Source organism: Notechis scutatus, chromosome 3 (genome assembly GCF_049901735.1).
Source record: "Notechis scutatus isolate UNSWTSFEM ecotype Mainland chromosome 3, rNotScu1.2, whole genome shotgun sequence".
NCBI lineage: Eukaryota > Metazoa > Chordata > Lepidosauria > Squamata > Elapidae > Notechis > Notechis scutatus.
The window spans coordinates 67636675-67645876 of record NC_142011.1 but is presented as its reverse complement, the minus strand read 5'-3'; the positions used below and the strand labels follow the sequence as shown (position 1 = coordinate 67645876).

General features: G+C 36.1%; 1 protein-coding gene across 2 annotated transcripts in view; it reads left to right on the top strand.

The window, feature by feature from the left end:
- C3H1orf87 (chromosome 3 C1orf87 homolog) overlaps positions 1-8149 on the top strand; it is a 19643-nt gene extending 11494 nt beyond the window's left edge. Inside the window, exons 8-12 of one of the 2 annotated variants that reach the window (XM_026665679.2) lie at positions 76-173; positions 1375-1445; positions 4389-4423; positions 5012-5150; positions 7784-8149. In XM_026665679.2, the coding sequence (XP_026521464.1) occupies positions 76-173; positions 1375-1445; positions 4389-4423; positions 5012-5150; positions 7784-7944 (504 nt within the window). In that variant the 3' untranslated portion in view covers positions 7945-8149. The remainder of the gene's footprint in view (positions 1-75; positions 174-1374; positions 1446-4388; positions 4424-5011; positions 5151-7783) is intronic. The other variant, XM_087960366.1, reaches the window with a different exon arrangement.
- Positions 8150-9202: the final 1053 nt, after the last annotated feature.

The window sequence follows — 9202 nt, the reverse complement described above, 5'->3', positions numbered from 1 at the left end:
GTTATTTTTCTATATGTAGCTCTTTTTTTGTTTATAGCTTGCCAATAAAATTTCATGAAAACATGTAATTTTCAGGTAGAGAATATTTGCCAAAAACACGGACTAATTCTACATCCTGGGATGATGGAAACTTTGGCCAATTTATGTGACTTTGGTAGAAGAGGCAGAATGCAGTAAGTTTTAATGGAATGCTTACTTCTTTTTTGTCCACAATAATTTGACACTATGATCCTAGAAACCACAATCCCTAGAAAGACAGTTTGGTGTGCTGGTTAAGATGCTGGCCTAGTCTAGAAACCAGGAGGCTGAATTCTAGTCTTGCTTTAAGCATGAAAAACTGGCTGGGTGACTTTGGGTCGGTACACTCTCCCAGCCCAACTCACAGGGTTGTTGTTGTTGGGAGAAGGAAAACAGGAGGAGGATTGAGCTGCAAATGAAAAAAATGTGGGGTAAAAATATAAAAATAAATACAATCTATAGATTGGTTCTGAACATGATGGCAGGATTGAAATGATGTGATGCTAGCAATGAAGCACTTACCATGTTGATGGAAGTGACTAGATTTGTTCAGCAAACTCCAACTTCCATTAACTAGTTCATGCTGATATTAAAGGAGCCATTGGCAATATCTTTCTTCTAAGATAATAATGTACAATGCTAGGAAGAGGAGAGAAAAAATTGGAGCCCCGTGTTTATTATAAAAAAATAAATTAATGAATGTTCATCTAAATAAATTACCACACCATTAAACAAAAAACCCCACAACAAATAAAAAAAAAAAAAAAAAAAACAAAAAAAAAAAAAATTGGATGTATTTAAGTTTGATAAATTATCTCAGGTTATTCTCAGGTCTTTAAGATGTCCCAGTAGCCCAAAACAAAGTCTTGCTAAAGAAATAAAATATGGTATAGAAAGATAGACTGAAACAGAAGTCCGTGCCTTTGATTGTTGTGTTGTGGTTTCGTGATAACAAGGGGCTGTAAATGGCATACCTGTAAAATTTTAAAAGTTTTCATGGAAAGTTCTCCAGTTCCCTGTTCTTACAAGGAACTTTGAGATTTCTCCAGCTCAATTGTACTGAGTGCAATTTTGGAATTTAAAAATGTTAGAAACGCTAAATTAGAAATTTTAGAATTTTAAACTTTAGATTTTAGAATTTAAGTGGCTGTCAGGTGACTGATTAGACACTGGTGTGAATGGGGCCATCCATGTTAAGCACAGTTGGGTAGATGAAAAAGCCATGAGTGGCATACAGAATAACACAAAACACCTGGGACAGAAGAGATGACTTCATTCAACACACTGGCTCTTTTTGCTGTCAAACAAATCTGCCTGCATTAATTATGTTTAATTTTAATGTATTTCCATGTGTAGATGGAAACCATTTGTAGAGTTGCTGAAGAAAGTCCAAACTGGAATGAACCCTGCTTTGCTAGTTTGTAAAAGTAAGGAATTAACTTCTATTTTTCAGCACATTAATCAAATTAATATGATGATACATTTTACATTCCTGTAGAATTTTGCAATATACCACACATTTGTTCATGGTATGTTTGTTCTATTTACTAGTTCCCTGCAGATCATGTGGCATTTTCAGAACAGAAAAGTAATGATGATCCTGGTTTCATGTAAACCTTAAACCTCGTTTCATGTAAACCTAAATTCATATAAACTTCCATTAGAATGGGCATGATATTTTCTCCAAACTAGGAAGTGATATTTATTTTAGGAAGAAAGGTCATCATGATGTTCTTTAATAAAAACTTTCTATTAATGCTTAAGAATGGCTATAAAATGTTTGCATATAAACAAGTCTGAATCATTTATTTTTCTCACAAGTTAATAGAAAATTTACTTTCCAATGCCTGTAATTCATTAATGTTACGTCCCTCTGGGTCTTCTTTGTTAAGTAGCCATTTTTGCAATGTCTTCTAAAGAGCATACAATTCACATCACTAGAATTTTGAAAAGTTTTGTAAGGCTAAGATCATCGGTGTTACTTAACTATGGCTGTCATACAAGTTCACAGTTTGTGATGCCAGCTCTAAATGGCAGAACTCCAAAACCTCTAATATTCAGTCATAACTCCTATTTTGGCCATTCGATGGTCTCAATATATTTACTCTCTCATTTCACTTCCGTCCTGCTATCCTGTTGTCAGCTAATTTGAGTGCTTTGACAAAATAGTTAAATATGTTCCCTCTTTTCCTATCATTTGTCTTGGCATGGATTCAAAGTTGACATATAAACAGAAATTAGTAATAATTCTGCCACACAATTTTCTTCTAAATGGAGTATCTGGCAAGATAGAACTTGGACAGTTTTGTTTAATCTTAGGATTATAAAGAGTCACTTTACAGTTTGACCTCACAGTCTAGAACAAGTTTCAACAAGTTAGATTTTTTGGGCATGCATCCAATACAACAACTTCATGCAAGAATAGATGTTTGATGGCTTTCTTCTACAAGTATATTCCTATGGCAGTTCTCTTTGCAATACGTAAATATTGTCTCAGCTGGTACAGTCAATCCGACACGTAGCCTGAATTAATAATACAACTTCACCCAAAGAAAGGTTAAAAAGTTTGTCTGGATAAACTGCAAGCTAGCAAATATGGTTAATAATATCACCACTCATGTTAAGAGCATGTTTCATATATGATAATACTCTGGGTTACAATGAATATTTTTTAAAAATCTGAAACATGAGAATTGAGGTCATTCTGTAAACATGAGAACTGCATTTTCTCCAATTTGTTTTCACTATTTTATAAGTCATGATGGAGATAATGTATCTCATGTAGCAAGCTTTCCCCATGCTTCGTGATGTTTGCCTTTAACTTTCTCATACTCCCTCATGTAGAAAACAAAAGAATAATACTTCTAATGTCGTTTCTTCCAACCCAATGCCTAAATATATTTTAGGATTGCAATCCCATTTGCTCTAAGAATTCTGGAAATTGTAGTTGCAACATATCTGTAGGTCATAGGTTGAGGAAGGGCACTGGGAGTTTATTCCCAAGAGCTGTGGGTGGTGCAGTAGTTAGAATGCAGAATTGCAGGCAAACTCTGCCCACTGCCAGGAGTTTGATCCTGAACAGCTCAAGATTGACTCAGCTTTCCATCCTTCCAAGGTCAGTAAAATGAAGACCCAGATTGTTGGGGGCAATATGCTGACTCTGATTCTGATTAGAGAGGGCTGTAAAGCACTGTGAAGTGGTGCAGCTCTTAGGTATAAGTGCTATTGCTATTATTCCCAATGATGCTGCAGTCTTATAATACCTCCTATATCTACTGTTGTTAAACTGTTAAACAACATCCACAAAACAACCAATCTAATATTACTCTCATCTTTGTTGGCTTCTCAGACTATTGCAATACATCTGTTAGGAACAATTAGAACAGTTGGGCATGTGATTTACAGACTGCTGGTAGAGAGATGGATGTGAAACATTGAGTTAGATGGTGCATTAATCTAATTATGTTTGAGAAAGCACTCTGGCATATTTAATATTCAGGGGATGACTAAATGCAAAGGTGAGCCAATTGCAATCATTGCTACAGAAACCGATCAGGATGCAACAGTTGGCCTTGAACTTTAACCATCTGGCTATAAGCAAACCAGCTGCATTTCCAATGAGGACTGCTTTTCATTTCTGGGACTTGATTCATGCTTTTCCATCATTTAATTTTATGCTGTACAATCTGGTCTTCTATCCATAATATCCAATCAATACGAATGACAAACTACAGGATTTAACTGAAGGATATGAAAACTGAAATCGAGAGAAATGTGGGAATTAGATTATGTTATGATGAAAAAGGACATCTCTCACAAGGTTGTCAGTTTAAGGGAGAAAAACATGAACAAGTCTCCATAAGTAATTACAGCAATAATTGAAGAACCATCATTGTCTCTGTAACTATACATTTGCCCTGTCTTCCCTCCTATCATTATCTTGTAATTTCTCTTTTGAAAAACGATCACTGTTCTCCCTTTTTATTATTTCGGGTTAGTTTGTCATTGAAGAGCTCCTGTTCAGGGTTTTCTATTGTCTTGCATCACAGTAAGATATATTTACATTTTCAAAAGCAGAATTCGGGAATTTGTAGATGTCCAGATGTTGCTGAACTATAAATCCAGCATTTAAACAGCTCATGATGTTGAGATATGAAGTTCATCAACATTTCTACAAGTTCAGTACAGCTCTATTTTTTAATATTGTACTAGTTTGATCATATCAGGTATTAATGTTCAAATTACTAGCATTTATGGCTCCAGAAATGTCTTCCTATCACCTTTGAGAGAAGCCGATGCTTCATAAATTGACTCATTAAACTAATCTTTCAACTGAATAAAAAAAAACCTCGTAATTGTTTCCGTCTTAGGAAGAAATGAGGAGAAAACTGAAGATAATTCTCAGGTACTTTAAAATTCCTATTCATAAATCCAACAAACTCTTAATGGAAAATTATACATTACTCGTTATTTAATTGATTCAATTAATTTTGACACCACTTCCTATGCTAAGACTTCTTGTTCATAAAACAGTAATACTGTTTATAGTTTGATTAACACAAATTGTTTAAAAATCTATGAATATCCTCTATGAATCTATGAATAATCTTCTTTCTGTCTACTACAACCTGTTAGAATACCAATTTCCATTGTAAAAAAATGAGATTAAAAACTCTGCATTATCTAGGATAGCTTCCCCTCAGCCTGGTGCCCTCAGGAAATATTTCAGTTTTGGCCCATTTGTGAAGAGTTGAAGTTGCGAGATGAAGAAGAAAGTTGAACATAGAACCAAAAATGCTTGCATCATACAAGTGATCTTGTCACAGAAAGCTACAAATTTGATATGTTGATTTCAGTGAATAAATTGTATATAATAATTACTAAATGTTTGTAGGAACTCTTAACAGTGAACTAAGTACAGTTCTTCACCACAATTTTATTATGAGAGCTGACAAGTGCTAAACTTCTGATAATATAACATGTTCCTTTGAAGATTAAAGAACCATATAAACTTCAAACTGCTAATCCATGGAATTCATATGATGTCAGTGACTCTGAAGCCCAAGAGGCCTGGATAGACCGGTTCAGAAAAATGGAGAAAGCCCTTTATTTATCTGATGTCAAAAACACAGGTAAGGCTGATCCCACCCAAACAAGGTTGTGCTTAACTAACATTACTGAAGATAAAACGGCATATTTTACTTTCTATCTGCATAAGCACAGCTGGGTGATTCAAGCAAATTGTAAGCCTTTCCAAGCATTAATTTCTATAATACTGAGAATGCACAGAAACACAACTGGGTTGTACATATTGGCCTTGCTCATGTGATCATACGTGCCACCAGTTCCAGCACTACGTTTCCATGCTGTATATGTACTGACAAAGACCTTACTTGGGAAACATAGTTAATGCATGGAGGTTGATCTTATCCAGGGGGTAGAGAGAACCTATGGAAGAGATTGCTAGGAAGGGAAAGCATCTCTGCAATCTGCATTGTATGGAAACAAGCAGGATTTTAGATACAGTTCAAATTGAACTTTAATACCACCAAAGACTATCTTATAATAATACATTATAAATAGGAAGGAAATAATATGATGGGGAAAAGCAAGCATACAAAGTCCAATGTCGTATAATCAAATACACAGTAAATGCCAATGGACTTTGTATGCTTGCCTTTGCTCATCATATTATTTCCTTCCTGTTTATAATATGTATTATTCTATTATGGTCTTTGGTGGTAATAAAGTTTAATTTGAACTGTGTCTAAAATCCTGCTTGTTTCCATAAATCAAACCTAAGTATAAATTAATAAATAATGTACAGAGAAATCTAACACCAGTATAAAATTTATTCTATATAAAATACACTAAAATATATATTGTGATGACCCAGGGCATGGCACAAAGGCAACACAGTCAGATAATCAATAAGAGTCCCTTTATTATCTCCAACTTTACCCCCAATATCCAGATTACCTTCTAGCTGGAGAAAAGCTCTCACAGGAACAGCCTTTGACAACAGAAAATTAAGTCCAAAACATGGTCAACACAAACTATAACTTAAAGTCCAAACTAGCCAAACTGAAGTAATTAGTTTGGCAGGGAGGAGCAAGAATTTCAGACTTGAAGGCTCACATGGTTGGGAAGATGCCAGGAACACAGATAAGCCATGACAACACAGGATAAAGTCATGTTTGCTCCCAACAGCCTGCCGCACGCAGCCTTTCTTATCAACTGTCTTCCCAGCTGTGGCTAATGAAGGGAATCAGGGCCCTTTCCTCCCCCGTAAGTCACACAACCCACATTGCTCTATTCTCTGTTCCTCCTTGCATGCCCTAGGATGAAGAGGGAGTGGGCCTAGTTCTTCCTCTGAACTCGTTCTCCCTTGTTCTGTCTCTTCTCTGCTCTGCCCAGCCGGACTTTGCCATTCCCCAGCCTCCTCCACAGCCAAGGGAGCCACATTCCCATTCCCTGTCAGCTGTCCAGCTTCGTCCTCAGATTCAGATTCTGACAGGGGCATGGCATATATTTTAAAAAACAGCATGAGGGAAAAAAGTAAAGTAAGCATGTTTTTAAAGAACTGTTGTCTTCTTGATTTTAGATGCCATGACACAGAATTTCATTGTATTAGATGTCATAATACTATTAGATGACAACTAATAGTATTAGGTGTCATATATAAAGACATATATGACTGCAGCCACCTAAGAAGTCATTTAGCAATGGTGTAATAGAGGTATACTATACAGGTAGTCCTTGACTTACAACTGTTCATTTAGTGACCATTTGAAGTTAAACAGCACTGAAAAAAATGGCTTATGACCATTTTTCACAACAATGCAGGGTGATAATGACTACTCCATCATCCCGATGGTCATATTATCAAATTTTGTGCGCTTGGCAACTGACCTTCTGGCCTTTCAAGTAAAAAGTCAATGGGGAAGCCAGATTCACTTAACAACCGTATTACTAACTTAAACAACTGCACTGATTCACTTAAGCAATGTGGCAGGAAGGGTCATAAAATGGAGCAAAACTCACTTAACTGCCTTGCTTAGATCATTTGGGCTCAATTATGGTCGTAAGTCAAGGACTATCTGTACATGGTGGTGTATAGACAAACAATTAGAATTGCTTCTTATAGCAGTAATGTGGTGGCTCAAAGGTTAAGGTGCTGGGCTTGTCAGCTGGAAAGCTGGCAGCCCAGGTTCGAGACCCGAGCGCCACACAAAGGATTAAATTCCCATCCTCATCCCAGCTTCTGCCAAGCTAGCAGTTCAAAAGCATGTAAAAGCAAATAGATAAACAGGTATCACTTCAGTCGGAATGTAACAGCACTCCATGACATTATGCTGGCCACATGACCATAGAAATGTCTTCAGACATTGCTGGCTCAGCAGCCTTGAAACAGAGATGAGTACTGCCCCCTATAATTGGCAACAACTGGCAGAGTAAATTCCCCAGGGACTCCTTTATCTTTTAATTTTAACAGATAACAGATAATCAGAGTTGGAAGGGCCTTTTATTGTTGCTTCTACCTCTCTATCCCCACTGAGGCCCAATCATTCCAGATGGGGACATTTTCCACATCTCCCCCTCACTAAAAAATGAATAAGAATTGAGCACAGCAGTCACAGTAATTCTGATAACATTAAACTATCCCATGACATTACACTGAACCTCTTCAAGGATATACATTATATGCTATTACATCTGATTTGTCCAAATAGAAAAACTGTTTTTTTTTTTTAATGAACTACAGGCAAGCTGGAAAAAGAAAAAGCCAAGCGTTTGATTCATAACTACAATCAAATTTATGACCTGTGCCTCAGTCCTCTAAAAATTGATAAAGCATTTCGGCCTTTTCATTATCACCAAGACATGCCACTGGAACCCTTACTACAATACTTAAAGGAGCTGTAATCTCTACTGAGAGAAATAATTTTCTCATGGGTGTCTATCCAATGATGTTCTTGTTAATTCAATACATAAACATTCTTACTTTTAATTTTCAATGACATAAAATTATGTGCGTACATGTGTGTGTGTATGTATTTATATACATACTATGAAAACAAAATTCTTTTCTGAGTAATACTTTTAAATAAAGCTTTCTGCATGAAATATATTTGCCACAAAGTCTGGGTTTTATGTATCACCAAATTTGACTAATTTTCAAAATTTGGTTTGGAAAACACATCTCCACAGCAAAGTATTATTGTTCGTGTCCTCTGCTTGCTTTGTTATTTGTAATGATAGAACTCAATTCAAACTCAAAAAAAGTAGCAAAATGGTTGTAGGAATTTGTTTTGAAAATTCATTTTCCAAATGGTATTTTCTACATGAAGATTCAAATATGTCTGCAATACATAGTAAGGAATTCAAGATGGTGGCTCCAATGGTGAGAATTCAAAGCTCTGGATAGTTTTTTGGTTTTTTTACATGTGTTGGACATGGGATACACATAAACAACAGGGAGAGTTCAAAGCACAATGTGGCCCCCTTGATTTAGGAATAAAATTGAGTTTTTGTAACTTAGCTCCAAAATACAGATCGTATTTACACTCAGATCCTTGACAAGTTGTTCATATTTATGACAGTTGCAGTGTCCTGGGATCAAGTGATCATTTTTTGCAAACTTCTGACAAACAAAGTCAATGTGGAAGCCCAATTCACTTAACAACTGTGTTACTAATTTAACAACTGCAGTGATTCACTTAACAAACGTGACAGGAAAAGTTGTAACATGGGTCAAAACTCACTTAACAAATTTCTCATTTAGCTACATAAATTTTGGGTTCAATTGTGGTCATATGTTGAGGATTACTTATGCATGAATATTTTGGAATAAAAAATGTTTATTGTAGAAATAGGTTATTTTTAAAAAGTAGACATAATAAAATGAGGATTGGTCGTTGTAAAGTCGGATAGCTTCTCCTCAATTGCTGCTCTCCAGATTGTCATTTTGGCATTCTCTAGCTCAGGGGTCTCCAACCTTGGCAACTTTAAGACTTGTGGACTTTAGCTCCGAGAATTCCTCAGCCAGCAAAGCAAAGCTGGCTGAGGAATTCTGGGAGTTGAAGTCCATAAGTCTTAAAGTTGCCAAGGTTGGAGACCTTTGCCTACAAGGCTCTGGAGTTTGGCACCTAGATGAGCCACAGCAGCACTTGCCAGAACATCC